Source organism: Trichomycterus rosablanca, chromosome 8 (genome assembly GCF_030014385.1).
Source record: "Trichomycterus rosablanca isolate fTriRos1 chromosome 8, fTriRos1.hap1, whole genome shotgun sequence".
In the NCBI taxonomy this organism is placed as follows: Eukaryota; Metazoa; Chordata; class Actinopteri; order Siluriformes; family Trichomycteridae; genus Trichomycterus; species Trichomycterus rosablanca.
The window spans coordinates 36,671,319-36,694,579 of NC_085995.1; the positions used below are offsets into that span (position 1 = coordinate 36,671,319).

At 40.1% G+C, this 23,261-nt stretch overlaps 1 protein-coding gene across 1 annotated transcript; it reads left to right on the forward strand.

Annotated features, from left to right (window-relative positions):
* Positions 1–7,984: 7,984 nt before the first annotated feature.
* On the forward strand, positions 7,985–22,817 carry exoc3l1 (exocyst complex component 3-like 1). The gene is made up of 13 exons (XM_063000142.1): positions 7,985–8,031; positions 9,757–9,932; positions 10,197–10,416; positions 11,044–11,462; positions 13,432–13,721; positions 13,813–13,930; positions 14,190–14,315; positions 17,224–17,324; positions 18,059–18,175; positions 18,805–19,075; positions 20,146–20,301; positions 21,685–21,818; positions 22,321–22,817. Exons 1-13 carry the CDS (start codon positions 7,992–7,994, stop codon positions 22,505–22,507), a joined length of 2,355 nt encoding a protein of 784 aa, XP_062856212.1. The 5' UTR covers positions 7,985–7,991; the 3' UTR covers positions 22,508–22,817.
* The last annotated feature ends 444 nt before the right edge of the window (positions 22,818–23,261 follow it).

Consider the following 23,261-nt stretch of genomic DNA (forward strand, 5'->3'; position numbering starts at 1 on the left):
TCTATCTACCTATCTACCTATCTACCTGTCTGTCTGTCTGTCTATCTATCTATCTATCTATCTATCTATCTATCTATCTATCTATCTATCTATCTATCTATCTATCTATCTATCTATCTATCTATCAGTCTGTCTCGATACCTGAGCCAAAACTGAGAGCTTAACTAGCATAAAATATTGTTTTAAAGTACAATTAAATTACTTTTAGCACAACTAGACACATACCATAACACAGCAGTGGGCTAATGCTAGAAAGCTAACTAGTACATTTATTTACATTTTTGGTATTAAACAAACATAAAGTAACTTACAATAGTAAATACAATCCAAGCAATTACAGGTTAATGGGCCTTGCTTGAGCGCCAACCAGTGGCAACCTGGCAGTGGTGGGGCTAGAACCAACAACCTTTCGAGTACTAAGTATTGATAGTTGTTTACTCTGTATGGGGGACCAGAACATGAGCATAATGGACACCCCCTTCCATAAATACAGGCATTAATATACACTCAAGCACACACTCTAGAAAGGCTTTCCACGAGATTTGGAAGTGTGTCTGTGAGAATTTCTGCCTGTTTAGTCGAAAGAGCAATTGTCAGTTCAAATCAGTTGGATGATGAGGCTTCACTTGCTATCGATGTTCAATTCCATCCCAAAGGTGTTCGGTGTGGTTGAGGTCAAAGTTCTATCAAGTCACCTGTGCAGTTCCTCCTTTCCGTTAACCAGTTTTGTTTATGGGTGGGGTGGCAGCATTTTTATGTTTTTTGGCAGTACCCTGCCTGGCTCTCTGGTAAAGATTTGGGTTTGAGAGTTGCTGGTGGAGGTGCACTGAAGTGCTCTTTTCCTTCTGCTTGAATCTGTCCCTGTTTCATATGTTTCCTGGTGATTTTCTAAGCCTCGTGGGTTTAGGTTCATCCCTTTGATATTGCAGATGTGAGGACACACCTGGCGTCTCTGTCAACAGGCACTAACCACTCCTTGACAGCTATGAAATGCACGTTTCCTTATGTAAAATTTTTACTTTAATTGTATGTTCAGTGTTATTTGTTTAATGTTTTTTTTACCGTAATGATATTACAAGGTCATTGTTGAGGGGCTGTGTTGTACACTTAGTAGGACTTAGGGAACAGGCATGATCTCTCCTAAATGAAACATGCCGATCGCCCCTGTGCTTCAGGGAGGAGCTGGCTGTTGTTCGCAGTTTTTAAAGAAAGGGGACGCGTCCCATGCTTGGGTTCGAGCAGCGTTAATTTAACAGCGTAAAATCGGATTGAAATTGAGCCTGAGGTGTTTATGTCAGTCCACATCTCGTCAGGCGCTGAGGGTGTGAACTGAAGTCGACAGTACAGAGGACTAATCCAGAACTAAAGCCAAAATAATTAGGGGCCCCATATCTAATCCCCCCTACTTATTCTCCTGCTTCTGAATGGTATTAAAATAAGGCAACGCTTACCGCTGGCGACACTAACGCTTACTCACATTCCCCAGAGAGCAAATTTTAAACAGAGAATGTGAAAGCTAAGAGCACTGATGGAATGAATTGTAGGGATTGTTAATAAAAAGCATCAAGCTAATATTGCCTGGAAATAAAATAAAAAAAATTTAAAACTATATTAGTATAATACAAACCCCATTTTAAAAAAAGGGATGTTGTGTAAAACACAGTAAAATAAGGAATCTGTGATTTATTATTTCTTTTGAATCTTTAGTTGACTATAGATATTACTATAGATAATATTTTCACTGATTAACTTCACTGTGGTGGCACGGTGGCTCGGTGGGTAGCACTGTCGCCTCACAGCAAGAAGGTCCTGTGTTTGATTCCCAGGTGGAGCGGTCTGGGTCCTTTCTATGTAGAGTTTGCATGTTCTTCCTGTGTCTGTGTAAGTTTTCTCAGAGTGTTCCGGTTTCCCTCCACAGTCCAAAAACATGCAGTCAGGTTAACTGGAGATACTAAAGTCCCCCTAGGTGTGTGTTTGCCTGTGATGGACTGTGACCTGTCTGGGATGTTGCTTGCTTTTTGCCCAGTGAATCGGACCCACCGCGACCCAGAATAGGGGGCGGCACGGTGGCTCAGTGGGTAGCACTGTCACCTCACAGCAAGAAGGTCCTGGGTTCGATCCCCTGGTTGGGTGGTCTAGGTCCTTTCTGTGTGGAGTTTTCATGTTCTCCCCGTGTCTGTGTGGGTTTCCTCCTGGTGCTCCTGTGTCCTCCCACAGTCCAAAGATGTGCAAGTGAGGTGAATTGAATATAAAAAATTTGTCTATGACTGTGTTTGATATTGAACTTGTGTAACCAGTAACTACTGTTTCTGTCAAGAATTTAACCAGTTTAAAATATGATGTTAAAATCCTAATAAATAAATAAATAAATAAATAATTCAGAATAGGATAAATCAGTGGTAAAACAGACAAATGAATGAATTTCATTGTGTTTGTAAATATCACCACATTTAAAATGTGATGCCTTTAACACACTCCAAAAAGTTTAAGTTGGGAAATTGTTGATGTGAGAAGTAGCTCTTTCTGTGGCTTCACAGTTTAAACTGCAGGTAGTGAAACTGTATGATCCAGTTAAACATTGTGTGTTGGCGGCATCGTGGAGAAAAGAGCTAAATCTGGTGAGATGGCCACCAGATGGAGAACTTGAGTAACTGTTTCTTAACCTTTGCAGCTTCGTTTTCTAAAGAGAGAATTTTGTTTTCTGTTCCTTTCTATATACAGTATACAGTATATATACTGTATATATAGAAAGGAACAGAAAACAAAATTTTTTGTTCCTCTATATGACTAGAGGAAGATTAACACACAAAACAGCTCTAATCTTAAACTGTCCACCTACAACCAGCACCAACAAATACAGTTAGAACTATATTAAAAAATACCATCAACACTGCTGCACCAGCTACTCTCCTACCAGAACAACTATCATTATCTATTTAAATTTAGCAGATGTTTTTATTTAAAGTGACTTAAAATTGTGATTGACCTAGTGCAAGCAACTGATAGTTAAGGGCCTTGCTCAGGGGCCCAACATTGGCAACTTGCCAGAAATGGGGCTTAAATCAGCAACCTTTTGATCTGTCCAAATAATATATGGTCAGTGGGGGACCTGTTAGAGTCACTTTCTATAAACAAAGTGTGAGCAGCAACAGAAGGACTGCGATGTATTGGCGCCCTGTCCAGGGTGTCCCAGCCTTGCGTCCAGTGTTTCCCGGTGGAACCAGACCCACCACAACCCTGACCACGATAATGAAAATAAAATTAAATAAAATATTTAAAAATTGAAAGTGAAATGAAAAATGAAAGTCATTATTTAAAAAATATATTGACAATGAATAAATGAATGAATTATTTATTGATTAAATAAATGAATGAATTATTAATTGATTGATTAATTGCATGTTTAACCTGGTATTTTAAAGTGGTGCCACAAAGCCAAAATAATAAAATTGCCAGATTCTCTTATATCCTGCTGGCTTCCATTAATACTCACTGGATGTGATGACTTATTTATAAGTCTGTGTGTGTGTGTGTGTGTGTGTGTGTGTGTGTGTGTGTGTGTGTGTGTGTGTTTTACACAGAGAGTGTTGGTTCGTTACTGGAACAGCTTCAGCAAAGCAGGAACTCAGCCCAGGTCAGGAATGTCAGGCAGGAAGTCCGCCGACTGCTTCAGAAATAGGCTTCCTGTTCCCAGATGCCCCTTTACGTGTGGGTGAAGCTGCTTTCGGTGTGATGACAGAGATGGGGGAACCCACAGCCAGGTACAGGATCTACAGTAGTTTAGGTTCACCCCAATGAAACTGTGCATGTTTACACGTTGAGCACACAATTTATGAATTTTTACCTGATTCAGCTCCTACTTTATTTAAGTTGGGGAACAAAAAATCTCACATCAACAGTAAAAAGCTTTTTCTTTTCTTTTTTTTTAATTACATTGTGTTTTTACTAATCATATAATTTTCACAACAATTTGACTAAAAGCACATGAATTTCAAAAATACTAAGAATTTTTGTATTTGATATGGCCAGAACTATAACAGGTAAACAATGGCAGCAAATGTAGTAACTTGGAAAAGCTTCTGATTAGTCGAACATATCCATCTGCTCAAAGTCGTCTGAGCTTGTGCTTCAATTAGGAATTATAATAAAGAAATGTAAAGGAATTATACAAAAATATACAGAAAAGGAATTTATACACAGAGTCGATTAAAAAAATGTGCCTACTTGCTTTTCATTAGCGCCAACTAAGAAATTCAGACATGTATTATAGATTTAACTTTTCATTTAAGTTGTTACGCTAAGTAAATGATTGTTAATAAAAAAGATTGCAATAATTAGAAAAGTAGAAGCATTTTATTGTTTCACTCCGCTGTGAAGGAATTCTCTGCAAAACTGATTTAAATCACTTCTGTTTCTTTTCAGCCTTTCACGGGTGCCGTGCCATGTTTCTGGACTTTTCTTAAGCATAGTGTTCCTGTAGAAAATGTAAAGTCATCGTTTTATTTTAAAAGTTATGTTTAAACCAGATTAGATTTTTATTCCACAGCACTGAAATCAAGCCTGACTGCATTCGATCAGGTTCAGCTGTGTTCAAATTACCAGTTGGCTCACCATATTATATTTCATAAACTGGTTAATTAAACATCCAAAGTAAAATAAAATATAAAATAATACAGTGTCACAAATATGCTTTTAGAAAGATGGGCATTACTTTTTCCCAAAACTGTAACAACAACTGAGCAAAACAAACTACTGTTTTAGTTAAGCATAATTTCCAACATATGAAAATAATCCAAATGTTTTAAATATATTTTCATTTATTTATGTGGATTTATAAAATAAAATTATTGTAAAAACAAAAATAATGATACTATGTTTGTTTAAAATTATAAATATTTAATATATTTTAAATCATTTTGTGGTTTAAAAATGCCAACACTATATAAATATTTTAGACTATTATGCAATACTACTAAGGGTTAAAAATAGCTTTATAAATGAAAAAATACCTCCATAACAATTTTCATACATTTAACACATTTGATTTGTATTCCTTTATAGTCTAGGTGTACAAATAAATAAAACACACATAGATTGAAATAACAATCATGAAAGATCTACCATTTCTGTAAAATATGATGGTATGTCACACAGTAAAATATGATAGAATGTCTACATTCTTTTTAGCACTTTTATATCAACCTGTATGGAAATGCAGCATTATAAGGTGTGATGTGTTTATGAGGCATAATTATCTAACTGCTCTTAAACAGGTGAACACACAGAAGTGGTCTTATTGGTTCTTCATTGTTTACAACAGTGCTTTACTTCTCCTTAGAATTATAGTAACACCTGTTTAGTAACGTTCATGTTGCTCCTCGTTGTGTGAAGGAAACCGCTGCTCTCAACGGAAAAGCTTAGTTACTGTGTCACACTGCTCAAATTAGTAAGGAATTTTTCTGCCATCAACCTACTATTGAGGCCTATTTTAGGACACAATGGTTCCAAAGAGGAACGTTTTCATGGTGAAAGAATTGTTTACTGTTAGGTAGAAATCACTCACATAGTAAAACAGCATTTACTGTGTTAATGCTTTATTATCTTTCTTGACCTAAAAACCAGTGTCACAGGATCAGCCATATTACATCTAGAAAATGTATTTGTAAAAGTTGGATATGAACTAACTATGGTTTAAGAATTTTCTCCCCTTTTTCTCCCCTTTAGCGTGTCCATTTGCCCAATTGCGTCATGCTTCCTTTTCACCAATGCCGATCCCTGCTCTGATTGAGGAGAACAAAGCTAACCCACGCCCCCTCTGACACGTGGCAGCAGCCAAATGCATTTTGTCACCTACACTTTGATCAGCACTGTGTACGGAGAGACACACCCTGACAGCACTCTTTTCCGATCTCTGTGCAGGCGCCATCAATCTGCCAGCAGAGGTCGTAATTGCATTAGTTATGAGAGAGTCCATATCCGGCTGTTTTTAATATCCCACCCCTATCTGAACAACAGGCCAATCGTTGTTCATGTGGTTGCTCAGCCCAGCCGGCAGGCAGAGCTGAGATTCGATACGATGTATTCGAGATCACAGCTCTGGTTCCAACGTGTGTTTTTACCACTGCACCTCCTGAGTGGCCAACTAAAACTGAATTTAAACTGAGCTATTTGTGATCCTGTATAAATAATACTTCTTTCCCACCTCCAAATTCCTCACACATTTCTCCAGACGTTTCAGTCTCAGTACAGAGAAGGTCTAGTCTCAGTCCTAGACTGATTAAAAACAAGCCAAGAGGTCCTCAGTGTTCCTGGCAGCAGTTCTGGGGTCACTCAGTCTGGCGCTCATGTTTGTGTGAGCGTGTTTAGCGATGCTGTTCAGGAAATATGATGTAAACACAGACATGGGGGTGAGGTCAAAGGTCACATAGATAAACAACCTCATGGAGGGTCGAAATGTTCAGACTGGTGTTTTTCCCAAGATCACAGCTGTAAATACAGATGTGTACAATCTCTTTCACATTTTCAGGAAGGAAAAATAAAGTTCAGTCTGGGTTTTAAACGGTTTGACATTGATGTCTGATAAACTTATTTAATTCATTTAAATTAGGGAAATCAGCCTGACAATGAGCTACATTAACAGTTAAAGTGGTGTTGGGTTACCTTACAAAAATAAAAATATAAACCATAGTGGATCATAGTGTACTGGTCCAATTATTATGTAAAATGCACAGTGGTACAGTGGGTAGTGCTGTCACCTCACAGCAAGAAGGGCTTGAGTTTGATTTGGCCAGGATCCCTTCTGTGTGGAGTTTGCATGTTCTCCTAGTCCATGTGGGTTTCCTCTGGGTGCTCCAGGTTCCTCCCACAAGACCAAAGACATGCAGTCATGTGTTGGGGTTTGGGGTTGGGGTACCCTGCACCTACTGCAGTTACCAAATGTAGTTAACAAACATGGATCTTTGTTTTAAAGTTGTACATTTTTTTAGCTACTGTAACAGCACATCTTGACATGTTATAGAGCATGACCTAAAATAGATCCTTGAGGGTTATCATAACAATGAAGGAATAGTGTATAAAATATTAACTTGCTTAATATAGCTGTAACATCTTTCTTGTTTTTGGTGCCATGTCCAGAGTGTATTCCTAACTAGCGTCCAGCATTTCAGCTGTTGTCAGACCAACTGCAACCATTCAGTATGGTTGAAAAAATGATGTCAAGAAAGCCTCAACTGATGTTCCAGTTCATTCCAAAGCTGTTTAGTCAGGGCTCTGTGCAGGACACTGGAGTTCTTTAAACTGAGCTTCTTCCTTGTGCACAGGGGCACAGTCATGCTGGAACAGGAAAGGACCTTCCCCACTGTTGCTGCAAAGTTGGAAGCATATCATTTCCTTTATATAATTAAAATATTACAACTGTTAGCAACTGTCGTGGCTAAAGGACATGAATTGAACAATTAGAAGGGGTGTCCCAATCATTTTGTTCATATATTGTACATAATAGACGAGAAACTTTAAGCACAGGTGAGCAGCCCAGCACCTGCAGCTACTAAATTATTTTGAAAATTGTTGAAAGGCTCTTTGTTTTAAAGCCGTGAGTTATGAATATGACTGGCATGTGGGCACAGAGTCAATGCTGGATGTGAATTCTACCCCCACCCTAATAATTTTACATCTGGATTGCTTCTACTGCCTGACTCCCTTTCTTGCTCTCTTTCTCTCTCTCTTCCATTCTGTCTCGCTCACTTGGTCTCTCTCCCTCCCCCTGTTTCTCACTCAGTACTTCCCTCCCTTCCTGTCGGCCTGGGAGAGAAGGATGTTTCTGGGAGAGGGACAGAGGAAAGCTGAAGGAAGGCAGCGGAGTGGCTATGTACCCTATCTTCTGCACACTTTCTCTCCGTCCCTCTGGTTTCTCTCTACGCCGGTGTTGCTGGCCCTCGGGGAAGGGCTCCCTCTCCACAACAGAGGTGGCGGCTGAAATTGAGTGAGCCTAAATGTCACAAGGAGACGAGAATGGCAGTGACACTCATGAAGGTACGGCTTTACCTTTTCACTGTGTACTGGCGGTGCGTACGATGCATTTTTCCCTCTTAAAGTTGAACACTGTGTAATAAAAAATTCTGTAGGTACATTGCATGTAGGACTTTTACTTTTACTCTTAACTTTTTACAGTGTATAACTAAGGTTTGGCATCAGGCGAATAATAGTCCTTTTCATCCTTATACTGAGCATTTGAGGACTTACATAATATTCAGTGCTTATATGTAGCTGACAGCTGATTGAAATGATCTTGATGTCATAACCACAGCACAGAGATGAGTTGACATATTAATTGAAATGACTCCTACAAGAACTAAGGTTCTTGTACAATCACTAGAGAGCATGTATATACATGGTGTTCTGTGTTATCTCAGTTACATCTGAGCAGGATACCAAGGGGCACCATATGTGTAAGGAATGCAAAACATACCCACAAGCATGTGCAGTCCTGCAGTACTGGTTCAAGAATAACTAGAGAATCGTTGGTCATAGTGTGCTTTATCTAAATACATGCACCTGTTAAGGTAGCTTGTTCTTAAAGAGAGGATATACCTGAAAGAGATAGCAAAGTGTTTCCAAGTCATTGTCCCAGAGTGCCTCTTCTAGGCTTTTGGTAATGAGGTCAGTTTAATTTTAACTGTTAATTGCTTTTTATAACACGTTATCACAAAGAGCTTGTTGGACATCCCATTCACCATGAATAGTATTAAAATAAAGTGACCTCTATGTGATCTTTTCAGCTATAACAACAACCACTCTTTTAATGTCTGTGTATGGGAATTTGTGCCCATTCAGTCAAAAAATGACAGCTTTTGTATGAGTGGACATTGATGTTGGTCATGAACGCCTCTGTCCATGTTCCAGTTCATTCCAGAGATGTTCAGTGGGGCTGAGGTCAGGGCTCTGTGCAGACCACTGGAGTTTCTTTGAACTGAGCTTTCCTTAATGCTTTATAGAGTCATGCTGGAACAGGAAAGGGCCTTCCCTAATCTGCTGCTGCAAATTTAAGAGAATATCATTTCCTTTGTGTACTTGATTTATTACACCTGTAACAACTGTTGTGGCTGAAACACATTAATTTATTAATTAGAAGGGGTGTCCCAATATTTTTGTCCATATAGTGTTTATTAGTGATGGTGTTAGTGATGAGATCATATTAGGGTAAGGCCCAATGTTTATCAGCCTGCCAATAAAAGGGTTACCCTGGCTATAAGAGTGAGCCTTGAGGACCTTTTCATGAACTCTCAGACTAATTAGTGGACAGACTGGACAGGATTACAGCAGAGACGCCTAGTCCTGTTTGGAGTCTGATAGATGGACAGGAGTGACTTTTGTGTCAGGCCATTGTGTTGAGGGAGGGTCTCCCAGTGAGCTGGACGTGACATGGTTTATGTACCTTTTGCTTTAATAAGAAGTGCTGTCATGTGTCTGTCTGTTTTTAATTTGACAATGTATGGGAAGGTCCCAGATGATAATTGGGAAATTGCATTTGCATTTGCATTTTTTTTTGCATTTGCATTTTTGGCATTTAACAGACACCTGTATCCAAAGCAACTTACATTACAGTTACAGTATACAGTCTGAGCAATTGAGGGTAAAGGACCCAATAGCAGCAACCTGGCAGCTACCATCTGATTACTAGTCTAGTACCTTAACCACTAGGCTACGGCTTGCCCATTGAAGTTTGAGCTTTACGAATCATACCTTTCGGATTGACAGATGCACCAGTGCCAGGTGCTGTTTGGCCAGAGCTGGAGCGAGCTGAGTGCTTGGCACGGGGGGCAGCTCTTAAATGGGCTTCAGGTGTGTTCTGCCGCCCAGAACACCTTGAGAAACTCGGATACTACAGGAAGCGGGAGAGTCAAAGAACATCATCAATCAATTCCAGATTAAAGGTAGGTTAATACAAGTTTCTGCTTTAATCATTTGACATTCCTTAAATATGAATTGATGTTTAATGATTTAACTAACAGACAAAAAAGTTAATTATTTTAAACATTAAATAGTTTGTGTTTGTACTGTCAAAAAGAATTTACACATGATTGCCGTCTGTTTTTATTTAAAATTTTCCTACTGTCTCACTGTTTTAAAATTGGTTTTGTAATAATCATTATCATCATTTCTTTATGCAATATTAACGTTACTGTGTTTTGTTGTAGTCAGTTGTCCAGTCTTATCTGGAAGGGGTGGACTGGGGACTTGGACAGCTCCGAGAGGCTCGTGCAGAAGTGAGAGAGGTGCGTTATGCCATGAATGTGGTAAAACTCGAGTCAAATAAAAATGCTGAAAATATTAGCACACTGGACACACTGAGAGAAGCGTCCATCAATCACTGTCAACTCCTGGCTACAGTTACCAACCTGCCACACCTCTGCTCAGGTTAGTACTCATCTTTTTAGATATAATCTATCAGAGCTACCAGTGCCATATGCGTAACTAAAGCTAAGACACAGATCATCTCATGTTTGCTCACTGCTAAAGGCCCTTGTGCCTCTTTAACTTCATGTTATTTTATTATGTAAACCAGCAGGCATTTAGCACAAAAGCCATCATATGACTTGTTCTTTATGTCTAAATGCTTAAATGGTTATTTTCCTGTTTCAGAATGACTGTCACCCCCTGAGACTGGAAGAAGTGTTTATTGATTCAAAGCTAGTTTTTTGGCTATTTTGGTTTGGTAGATCTAAAGTAATGAAATAAAGTTTAAAAGACTTTTCTGTGAAAGCACAGAAAATAACATTCAAATTTTATATGATTTTTAAAACAGTTTAATAAAAATATTTTGTACATGAAACAAGCCACAGTAGCAGTAAGTGGATATATAAAACTACTGTTTTATTATGTACTATCCCAGGGCGTTGTTTCTTTATTGGGGCAGCAAATATATTTCTATGAGGACACAATATATACAATGTATATATTACATTCTCAAAAAATGTTATTTATTATATTATAACCATCCTTTCACATCTCCTAAACCCAATAACATATTTCGATCCTCGTCAGTGAAGAGCATGGTGATGGAGACAGAGCGCCTGGTGGAGTCACGTCGGCTGCTGGAAGCCCACGCTCGCCTCATGGAGCTTGAACGCTGGCAGGACGAGGTTCTTATTCAACTTCATGGACTCAGAAGCACATCCAGGACCTTGCTGAGCCCAGAGGATGAAGAGCTGGTGCAGAATTATTTTTCTGAAGTGGGCAAGCTGGTGGAGGCCCTGGCTAAAGAGCTGTGGGCTGTGGTGGGTAGCGCACTGACGCTCTCGCTGCAGAACCCCACGCCGTTTGTGTCAGCGGTACGCATCGTGGAACGGGAAGAGGCGCTCGATCAGTTCTTTTTGGAGGAAAGACAGTATGGGGCAAGTACAAGGCATGGCAGGCCCATGCCCTCAGGGAGGCCTCGCTGCTGGAGAGAGCACTTCTTTAAGGTTTGATGCTCTCTGATAATTGAATGAATTATCAGGAAACTGATTTATGTTCACTGTTAGTCACTTGTTTCTTGTAATAGGATATGACTAACCTTGTTTAAGACTTTCAGTGTTGTGCTGGAATAGCATTTGCCAACCTTGGCATGGTCTAAGAAAGGGGAGCCGCATTTTCACATAGGCAGAAAACTACATTGTGTACAAGTCTCTGCACTCTGACCCCACTCCCCTCATCTAAAAAAAAAAGCCTAGTTTACTGCTCCCTCTCCTAAATTACTGCAAAAGTTAAGAAACAAAAATGAAGATGATCGTTCAGTTTAGAAATGCAACAAGTGAACAGCATTGAAATAGCTTATTACTTAAACAAAATGCAAATCCTTCTTACAAATAATTGCATTTGTGTGCAGCAGCGCTCGTGTCTTTACAGTGGGTGAAACTTGTCATAAAGTTAGCAACAATAAAGCCCACCCATTTAGCGAGAAGATATTATTGGTCAGTTTACTGTTATTTAAAATGATTGCTCAGTAAATTACTGTTGCTCAGCCCTCTGTAAATGTAAAGCTGGAAAATCAATCACCAAAATTCCGTCCAGCAACAGCAGAGGCGGGAAACAAGACAAAAGGGGGCTTCTGTAATTTATCCCTTCGTATTCCAACTCAAATTGAATAGGCAGTTATGAAGGATTTGTTGATTGTCAAATTCTAAGTAGATAAAAGCACAACTACTCATTTTTAAAATATTATTTTTGGAATATCTTAGGCCCGCTCTGAGGGCGTAGAGGTCCATGATGGTTACCCTCTGGTTTAAATGTACTGTGTGCTCTGTCAATAATTTAATCAACAGGTTTCTATGTTCTTAAGTAATCTGATCTGAGAAAGCTCAGATTATCAGGTTATCAGTAGCATCGCTTTCGGTAGTAAATCTGTTAGATGATTCATTTCCCAACAGTGAGATGGAGGTGTTACTAATCGGTCAATCCAGTTGCTTGTAAGTGTTAAAATATTTTTTATCAACCAAGGGGCAAATGTAAACACTGTTCACTTTATTAGGAACTCTGTATTAATATTGGGTGGGACCTTCTTTGCTCTCAGAACAGCCCTGTGTGTTGAAAACATTTCTTCAAGATTTATTGATCTTTGTTGACATAGTTTTACACATTATGTAATTGTTGCAGATTTTGTCAGATGCACATTCATGCTTAAAATTTGATTTTTCCACATCCAAAAAATTAAATTGGATCAAGATTTGGTGACTAGAATGTCCAATCAAATAAACTAAAGTCATCGTCCTGGGTGTTGTCATTATACCAGTTTAATAGTATTTGTGCTTTGTGATGGTAATGTCACACCCATTTGACCTTTACCTGGTGATGACCTTTTAAAAGCATGCAATTGATAATTAACTTCTAAGATTTATATTCTAGGGCAGCACAGTGGCTTGGTGGGTAGCACTGTCACCTTAAAGCAAGAAGGTCCTGGGTTTGACTCCTCTCTACACATTGCAATCATGAGAGACAATTTGCAATTTCATGACCAGTGTGGTTTATTTATAAGTAGCCAAATGTTTCAAGTTAAAGTACTCAGACATTTTAAAATACACCATAAATGTGGTTTTATGGAGTCTAGCAGCTAGGTGGTATTAGCATAGCATTTGGTTGTTGTCGTCATATAACAATTATTTGTCTGCCTGATGTTATTGGATCAAATTAATTAAATAATTTATTTATTCATTCATTAATTCATTTATTTATTGTCTGTTTACCACACAAACACACACACAAACAGTTGAGCCTTGTTGTGCTGCTGGCTCAAAATTGTTTCACTTATTTAATGCTCAACCTAAAAAGGCATGTACATCAAATTTTAAAACTCACTGAAACTAAGATCTGGTTTTTATTATTTTAAATGTAATAATTTAAAGATCAGTAACACGTTGAAGGATGCTCAGTTACAAAGAATCATTTGTTCCTCAGGTGCTGGAGGAAACAGTCGCAGCTCGTTTCCGCAGTGCATCATATTTACACACTCGAGGCCCTGGACTTGCTGGCCACCTCTCAGCCCTACAGCACAGCATCATGGGAGACCTGGGCACAGTGCGCAACCTGCTGGAGCAGTGTGTTCCTCCTCATTACCAGCTTACTAAGGCGTACCTGCAGGCGTGCCACCGCTGCCTGCAGACCCATCTGGCCCAGATTATCAGCTGGGAGCTGCAGAGCGGTGAGATCTTCGCCGTCCTCAACTGGGTGCTTCACATATACAACAGGTGAGCATAGTCATGCTGTTTATCCTCACGTCAGTCTCAATTCACCCTCACGTTCAAATCCAAGCTCAAATTTGTTCATTTCTGTTCGTAGTTTGGAAATGATGGGTGAGCCAAGCCTTGCTGCACATCTGGACCTGGATGAGTTGGGTCCTCTGATATCTCAAGAAGGTCTTGATCAACTACAGAACAAATACGTACAATGTGTTCGGGTAAGACTGCATTAATGATTAGGGTACTTTTTTATTTAAAATATATATATTTTTGGTTTGTTTTGCTTTTCTGTGGGAAATATACTAAGTCGATCTGATGAATGTGTGGGGCAGTGGTAGTTTAGTGGTTGCCACTGTTGGACCCCTGAGCAAAGCCCTTAACCCTCAATTGCTTGCTCTGTATTCTGTCACAATTGTAAGTTGTGTACAGTCTGTAAATGTAAATATAAATAAATGCATGGCTGAAATCTTTCTGTAGAAAAGTGTCTCTGAATGGATGCAGAAAGCGCTAGAGGTCGAGCTGACAGACTGGCAAAGGGATCAGGAACCTGATATTGACCACGAGGGTTATTACCATACAAGCCTCCCTACAATCATCACTCAGGTAGAGCAGATCTTATATGTACCCCTGCAGTGAAAATGTGAGTTTTAATTGGTCTGTTGCTTTAGGTGAATGCAAATATTTACTTAAAATGAACATATTAATGTTAATATGTATTTATTATATTAAGTTGATTCTGACTTCTGACAGCTACAGTGTATCACAAAAGTGAGTACGCCCCTCACATTTCTGCAGATATTTAAGTATATCTTTTCATGGGACAACACTGACAAAATGACACTTTGACACAATGAAAAGTAGTCTGTGTGCAGCTTATATAACAGTGTAAATTAATTCTTCCCTCAAAATAACTCAACACACAGCCATTAATGTCTAAACCACCGGCAACAAAAGTGAGTACACCCCTTAGTGAAAGTTCCTGAAGTGTCAATATTTTGTGTGGCCACCATTATTTCCCAGAACTGCCTTAACTCTCCTGGGCATGGAGTTTACCAGAGCTTCACAGGTTGCCACTGGAATGCTTTTCCACTCCTCCATGACGACATCACGGAGCTGGCGGATATTCAAGACTTTGCGCTCCTCCACCTTCCGCTTGAGGATGCCCCAAAGATGTTCTATTGGGTTTAGGTCTGGAGACATGCTTGGCCAGTCCATCACCTTTACCCTCAGCCTCTTCAATAAAGCAGTGGTCGTCTTAGAGGTGTGTTTGGGGTCATTATCATGCTGGAACACTGCCCTGCGACCCAGTTTCTGGAGGGAGGGGATCATGCTCTGCTCAGTATTTCACAGTACATATTGGAGTTCATGTGTCCCTCAATGAAATGTAACTCCCCAACACCTGCTGCACTCATGCAGCCCCAGACCATGGCATTCCCACCACCATGCTTGACTGTAGGCATGACACACTTATCTTTGTACTCCTCACCTGATTGCCGCCACACATGCTTGAGACCATCTGAACCAAACAAATTAATCTTGGTCTCATCAGACCATAGGACATGGTTCCAGTAATCCATGTCCTTTGTTGACATGTCTTCAGCAAACTGTTTGCGGGCTTTCTTGTGTAGAGACTTCAGAAGAGGCTTCCTTCTGGGGTGACAGCCATGCAGACCAATTTGATGTAGTGTGCGGCGTATGGTCTGAGCACTGACAGGCTGACCCCCCACCTTTTCAATCTCTGCAGCAATGCTGACAGCACTCCTGCGCCTATCTTTCAAAGACAGCAGTTGGATGTGACGCTGAGCACGTGCACTCAGCTTCTTTGGACGACCAACGCGAGGTCTGTTCTGAGTGGACCCTGCTCTTTTAAAACGCTGGATGATCTTGGCCACTGTGCTGCAGCTCAGTTTCAGGGTGTTGGCAATCTTCTTGTAGCCTTGGCCATCTTCATGTAGCACAACAATTCGTCTTTTAAGATCCTCAGAGAGTTCTTTGCCATGAGGTGCCATGTTGGAACTTTCAGTGACCAGTATGAGAGAGTGTGAGAGCTGTACTACTAAATTGAACACACCTGCTCCCTATGCACACCTGAGACCTAGTAACACTAACAAATCACATGACATTTTGGAGGGAAAATGACAAGCAGTGCTTAATTTGGACATTTAGGGATGTAGTCTCTTAGGGGTGTACTCACTTTTGTTGCCGGTGGTTTAGACATTAATGGCTGTATATTGAGTTATTTTGAGGGAAGAATAAATTTACACTGTTATATAATCTGCACACAGACTACTTTTCATTGTGTCAAAGTGTCATTTTGTCAGTGTTGTCCCATGAAAAGATATACTTAAATATCTGCAGAAATGTGAGGGGTGTACTCACTTTTGTGATACACTGTATATGGATAGTGTTTTTCCAGACTATCCTGTCTTCTGTTTGGATCTTTAGTCTTCATAATAGCTAATTTATTATCCCTCTAATTGTATTAATCTATCTCGTTGCTGGCCGTCCTCTTCCTCTTTACCTGCAACGCTTTTAAGCATAATTGTCTTTTCCAATGAACTGGTTCTTCTCATAATGTTTCCAAAATGAAAGAGCTTAAGTTTGGTCAGAGTCTGAGGTTTGGTTTGATTTGATCCAGGATTCATTTGTCTTTCTTCTTTGTGTAAGGTGTAGCTTTTACTCCATACTCCATACTGTCCTTCACGTTCACTTCGATCTGCAGATGCCCACTTGCTTTCTGTTCCATCAACCAAACTACGCTTGTTTGGCGATAGAGCCTTCAGTGTTGCTGGTTCTAAATTATGGAACTCATTACCACTGTCCCTCTGTACGTGTTCGTCACTGTCTGCTTTTAAGAAGCATCTAAAAACATATCTTTTTAAGATTGCATTTCCAAGTTTGTAGTTACTGTTTTTAACTGTGTATTTTTATTATTGGTCTCTCAAGTTTTAAGTTTTCTTTTTCTCTTTCCCTTCTTGTTTTCTTGTTTGCTTTGCTGTTTTTGTGTTGGTTGTATTGTTACCTATATTTTACTGTACATTATTGGTTGGCAACTTGTTTTAATTTTACTTGTATTGTACAGTGTCCTTGGGTATCCTGAAAGGCGCTTATAAATTAAATTCTATTAGTATTATTTTTATTTTAAGTTTTGTCCAGCACCACCAGGAAACAATAGGCACAAGACAGGAATACAGTCTGGATATGGCATTAAAGTAGCCAGTTCACCCTTTGCATGTTTATGAAGGTTAGAGTAAACTTTAATGCTCAAAAAATGAAAAATATATACTGTATATAATAATAAAGAAACATACAGATGAACATGCCAGCTTGCCAAACTCCTGACAGCAAGTGAACGGAAGCCATGTTCCAAGGTTCCATGCAGGTTCCACCTGGATTAGAGCAGATCTAATAGAGACATGTTGTTGATGTTGTTGTTTTTGTTTTTACTGTATAAAAATTTTCTTAAAATGAAAATGTTCTAAAAGATTTGTTCTTGTGGCTGGGTTGTTAGATGTTGGAGGAGAATGCACGCGTGGCTCTGATGATCAGTGAAAGTCTGCGGGACCAGACTATCCAGATGGGTTTATATGAAATGGAGACCCTCTTATCTAGGTTTGTACTGTAATTAATACCACAGTAATAGTAGGTCTTGCTTCATAAGCATTAATTCGGAAACCTATAATGTTAGTACATGATTTCAACATGGGCGGCTCGGTGGGTAGCACTGTCATCTGTCATCCACCCTTTCTGTGTGTAGTTTGCATGTTCTCCTCGTGTTTGTGTGGGTTTCCTTCAGCTGCTTGGTTTCCTCCCACAGTCCAAAGACATGTAGTCAAGTTATTAGAGATACTAAAGTCCCCCTAGGTATGAGTGTGTGTGTCTGTGTGTGTGCCCTGTGATGAACTGGCAACCTGTCCAGGGTGTTTCCTGCTCTTTGCCCAGTGAATTGTACCCACCGCTACCCTAAACTGAATAAAGCAGTTATAAAACAGAAAATGAATGAATGATTGCAATTGGGTTCTATCCTTTTTAAAATTGCAGGTTCAGGGTTCCATCTGGCACCTTCGTCGCAATGTGCTTACCACCCTGTGTTTGTTTGTTTACTAGGATTTTTTACCACCCTGTGATACTACAAAATGACTTTAGTAATGTAAAAATTTAATTCATGTTGCATTGCTGATTTGTGAATTGTGCACATTGTGCCAGTGTTGGCTGGATGTTTATTTACCATTTCAGTGTAAAGATTTCAGTGTGGACTCTTTCAGGTTTTGGTTACTCGTGCTTTGTGTAAACACAGTGCATTTTACATGTGTGTCATATTAATACTTGTGTTTAATTCCACACAGATTTCGAGAAGCTATAATAGAATTCGCCAAGGGGCATTGTAAAGATCCAACAACAAACAACAACAAATTCTACCTCCATTACCTGCTGGCCTGCATCAGCAACTGCATTATACTCAAGTAAGATGGTGTACAAGTATGTTAATCATATTTAAAAATAATATAAATGCAACCATAAAAGGTGTTCCAGAAATAAATTGACCAGGATGTGAAGAAAACTAGAAGTATCAGTGGTCAGACGATTCCGTGATTTAAAAAATTAAATGCTTAATTACTGAATGATGATCGGCTTGTTATTCCCTCCTTAATAAACCCTCTATCACAAAACATGTATTTAACAACTCAAAAAAACATTATCACGAAACATCTCTCCCTCAATCAAAACACAAAAGCATCAATTAAAATCTTTCATGACCAATATAAATGCCCAGTGATACTTTTGACTGAATAGGCACAAATTCCCACAGTAATTATTCAAAGTCTTGTGAGAAGCCTTCTCAGAAGAGTTGATGTTATTATAGCTGAAAAGATCACATATAGGTCACTCTATTTTAATACCGTTTGTTTTTAAAATGTAATGTCCAACAAGCTCATTGTTAGGTGTCCAAATACTTTTGTCCATATTGTGTACATGTGTTCCTTAAATAAATAAAATGTTATCCCGTCATGGGTTGTATTTTTACTCATGTTTCCTTTGTGTTCAATCAAAAAGAGAACATGTATTTATTCACACCACACTATGTCCTCAGGATGTCCACAGAGGTTTTACATCAGCAGGTAAGCTCTTGCCAATCGGTCAGATACTCCCGGATTCTTCCCGGACCGCTGACTGCTCTGGACCGGGCGGTAAGAAAAGCGTGTCGCCTCGTGATGGACAAGCTGCTGCTCGACCTTCAGCCTCACCTGGAGGAGCTCATGTCACAATCCTGGCTGGTCCAGGGAGACGTCATTTCAAAAATGTGCAGTGTTCTGGATCACCACTTAGAGCTCTACAGTCGTGTACGCTCACCCTGCAGACAGGTGAATATTAAAGTCTTTTAACCAGAGCCCTACTGGCATGTTCACACTGCAGTAATATAAATGTTGACTTTTGTGTGTATCTGAAGATTAAATTCCAGATTAAACTGCATTCATGCAGCAAGTGTAGTTATCCAACATGTGTTTAAGTATTAAATACATTCAAACTAAACCATTTAAACCAGTTTTATGCTTTAACGTGCTGGCCAAGGGTCAAGCCTCAGAGATGATGGTCTGGCATCTTTTTAAATGTTTTTAACTAATGAGCATTTTCTTTGACTGTTTAAGGGTAGGGCAGCGCGGTGGCTCGGTGGGTAGCACTGTCGCCTCACAGCAAGAAGGTCCTGGGTTCGATCCCCAGACGGGGCGGTCCGGGTCTTTTCTGTGTGGAGTTTGCATGTTCTCCCCGTGTCTGCGTGGGTTTCCTCCAGGAGCTCCGGTTTCCTCTCACAGTCCAAAAACATGCAGTCAGGTTAATTGGAGACACTGAATTGACCTATAGGTGAATAGATGTGTGTGTGAGTGTGTGTGTCTGCCCTGTGATGGACCGGCAGGGTGTTACTGTGTGCCTTGCACCTATTGAAAACCCTGATTGGATAAGCGGTTAAGAAAGTGAGTGAGTGAGTTTTTAAGGGTAGCTGGGTTAAGATACTAAGTATTCACACAGTAAAAATATCAGTTCAAGTTAAATCCAATAACATTATAACTTGCTACTAAGGAGAAACATCACAGAATTTTAGGGTTTTAGAGTTCACATGTCCTTACTTTTACTGGTAGGATCTTTCTTACATGGCAAAAAATTAAAAAAACATAAATAATTGAATGTATTTAACTAACAGAGACGTCGCTGTTTTAGAAGTGACAAACTACTCTGAAATAAATAAAAAAAATTTAAACATTAATTTATTTCAGCGTCAGGACCACCCAAAACACTGGGCACAAGGCAGAAATACACTATGTACATGGTGCCAGTCTATCACAAACCAACCACTGTGCCACTGTGTCACCATTAAAACTGTAGAATTTAATAACAATCAGATTAAATAAACATCTTGATATATAACCCTGTATAGCGGCTTCAGGAGGAAAGTCAGTGGTTGGCGGTGGTGGAGTACGTCCGGTCGCTGATGCAGAAGAAGCTGATCTGCCGGAGTGATGAGGAAAGGCAGCAGCTGGCACAGCAGATGGTTTGTGATGCCCAACAACTAAAGGAGCACTTTCAGAGCACGGTGAGGATTCTCCAGGGTAAAAAATTCCATAAGACAGCCAGACTTTGTGATGTCAGGCCTTAGCTCATGAGTATCAGCACTTATTTATTTATACAGAAGTCAATCGTACACACTCACTGTGGTTATTTGATTATGTGACACACTGACCGCATTGCGAGTTAAATATGCAGCACTGCCAAATCTGATTACATTACATTCAGTTCCACAGTGGTGTCTCTGTATGTCCAAAGAACAAAATATGCAGGGTCCGGCACTGCTGGAATACAAAGATTTGGAGTACGGACTAGTCAGACTGTCTGGTGGAGGTATGGATGAACAGAGTTGCTGCAGCAGGTTGAGGCTTCAGCAGAAGTAACTGAGGAACTTGATACAGTGTTATGGCTCGACGTACGAGTCCGCCCCTGGCTGACAAAAACCAAAAGGATGCTGGTCTGTGGTCTTCCTCATCTAGAATGAATGTCATGAATGAGGCAGGGGTTGACAATGGGGGAAATGTCTAAAAAAGTTTAGGGGCATTGCTGTTATAGAGCTCGGCCATTTCCCCCTCAGACACAGCCAATCATGTCTGTATGTAAACACCCAACACTGCTGGGGATTGGAACCCTAGATCCCAGAAGTAGTGTACCATCCACCCTTACAAGGTCAGCCATACATTCTTTTTAAGGCAGTCTGAAATTAGAATACTACCCACTCTTACTGACAAGATGAACTATATATCCATTTTTTTGCTAGAGAAACTTTGGGCTCTTTCCTATGTTTGACCCAGGGGCCTAAGTACATGAAAACCATGCATTTACACAGACTTGAGTAGAACTTCATACTTCAAGGGCCACAAAAATGTCCATGTTTGCTCACACAGTGACACTGGTTGGTGTTTTAAAAAAGGAACATTTATTCCACAATATATTTATTCATTTTTATAAATTGCTTCATACCGGACATACTGGGTGCAGGACAGGAATACACCCTGGAAAGAGCACCACACACTCAAAGACAATGTAGAACAGACATTTCACCTCCTTGGAGCTCGGGTGGTGCTGCGGTAAATTACACTAGCCCACTACAATCCCTAGCAGTGTTATCGGACGGTTGGGCGTCTACATACAGACATGATTAGCTATGTCTGAGAGGGGGTGGCCAAGGCCTTGTGATGGATTGGCGTCCTGTCCGGGGTGTGTTACTGCATTGTATCCAGTGATTCTGGGAAAACCAGACCCAGCGCCACCCTGACCAGGATAACTTGGTGGTAATACCTGAATCTGAAAGAAAAAGAACAGTTCACCATTTTCATGCTTTTGAAAGGTGAAAGAAAACTTGAGATCTTGGTAAAAGCATGTTTGATTGTGATAGTATATTTAAATTGAAGCTATCTGTGTGTTTTAGGAGGTTGACGGGATGGTCGCTGAGACGAACCCCACGGCTCTGATCCCTGCACTGGCAGATTTATTTAAACTTAAAGACCCTGGCATGCTGACGCTTGAGGTGTCTTTAGTGATAACGAAGTACCCTGATATCAGGTAGATTTATTAAATGTATTTAATGACACTAAAGTATGATACTTTTAAATAAAAGTGTAAATTACATTAAAATCCTTGTGATCAGCCATTGTCCCTCCCCCTACAGGCAGTTCATGTAGGTGCCCTGCCAGCCCACACAGCCCTGCCAGCCCACACAGCCAATCATGTGTTTGTGTAGGCGCCCAGCCGGCTCATGGCAGAGCCGAGATTTTTGGCCACCCTACCCACGGACATTAACCAATCATGTCCTTGCAGACACCCGACCAGCCACTATCACCGATAAGATTAGAATATTAACTCCCCAGATCCCTGCAGTGTTGGGCTAGCGACTTGTACCTCTTTGACAGCAGAGTGCCCTAAATACAGGCACATAATGATCTGAAATGTAAGTGAATGTGATTTTGAAATGCCCACCTATCAGTTGCTAGCCAAGTTCCAGGTGAGTCAATTAATGAGTTTGTCATCTAATGATTTACAATCTCATGGCATCTTTGTTTTTTAGTGAGGAGCATGTTTCAGCTCTGCTGGACGTTAGAGGAGACGTTCCCCGAGATATTCGAGGAGCAGTATTGTGTTTACTGGAACAGAGCTCGCCACCACTGCCACCAGGATACCGCCCAATCTTCCCAGACATTCTTGTACCTCCTTCCAGCACGACTTTCTGCATTCCTACAGCAAAGTGTGCTTGATGAGTGCTCTCTGTGGAGCAGCCTTATCCACATCATCCTGTCCAGCTGGAGCAAACAGGAACCTACTCGGCGTCCAGACTAAATTTAGTAACTTCCTTTTCTCTGTTACCTCTGACTGCTGGAATCAAGCAGTGCAATTTCAGTGGTGTAACCATAGGGTGATTTCAAGTAAATTGGGACACTTTCTCCAAAAAAACTTTATTTAGATGAATTTAATGAGGCATGACCTTCAGTTGTTTATTTATTAAAAGAGGTCTGCTTTTTATTTTGTATCACAGATATTTTATACATAAATGATTAAACAATTGTCCTGAACGAATCAAAATGTTTTGTTTCATTTGCTTTTGTTTTGAGAAAATTTTTTATATGTGTGGCAGTGTGTAAACAGCAAGGTGGTGTGTTTTAGGGTTTTGGGAGCAGTTAATCATTATTTAATGTTATCCCAGCAAGAAGGGTCTGGGTTTGATTCTCCGGATGGGAGCCAGGGTCCTTTGTGTGGAGTTTGCATGTTCTCCCTGTGCTCTGATTTCCTCCCACAAAGCCAATAGCATGTAGTCAGGCTAATTGGAGCTACCACTCACTACACAAGATTGATCAGTTCACAAGGTTATATCAAACACAGTCATGGACAATTTAGTATCTCCAATTCATCCCACTTGCACGTCTTTGGACTGTGGGAGGAAACCGGAGCACCCGGAAAAAATCCACACAGAAATGGGGAGAACATGCAAACTCCATACAGGACCCGGACCAC

Excerpts from the sequence above, each read along its gene's own strand:
- exoc3l1 (XM_063000142.1), top strand. The coding sequence starts at position 7,992 with ATGTCACAAGGAGACGAGAATGGCAGTGACACTCATGAAG. Across the intron at positions 8,032-9,756 it reads TGGCAGTGACACTCATGAAG|ATGCACCAGTGCCAGGTGCT; the intron begins GTACGGCTTTAC and ends TCGGATTGACAG. Across the intron at positions 21,819-22,320 it reads ACGAAGTACCCTGATATCAG|TGAGGAGCATGTTTCAGCTC; the intron begins GTAGATTTATTA and ends TTTGTTTTTTAG.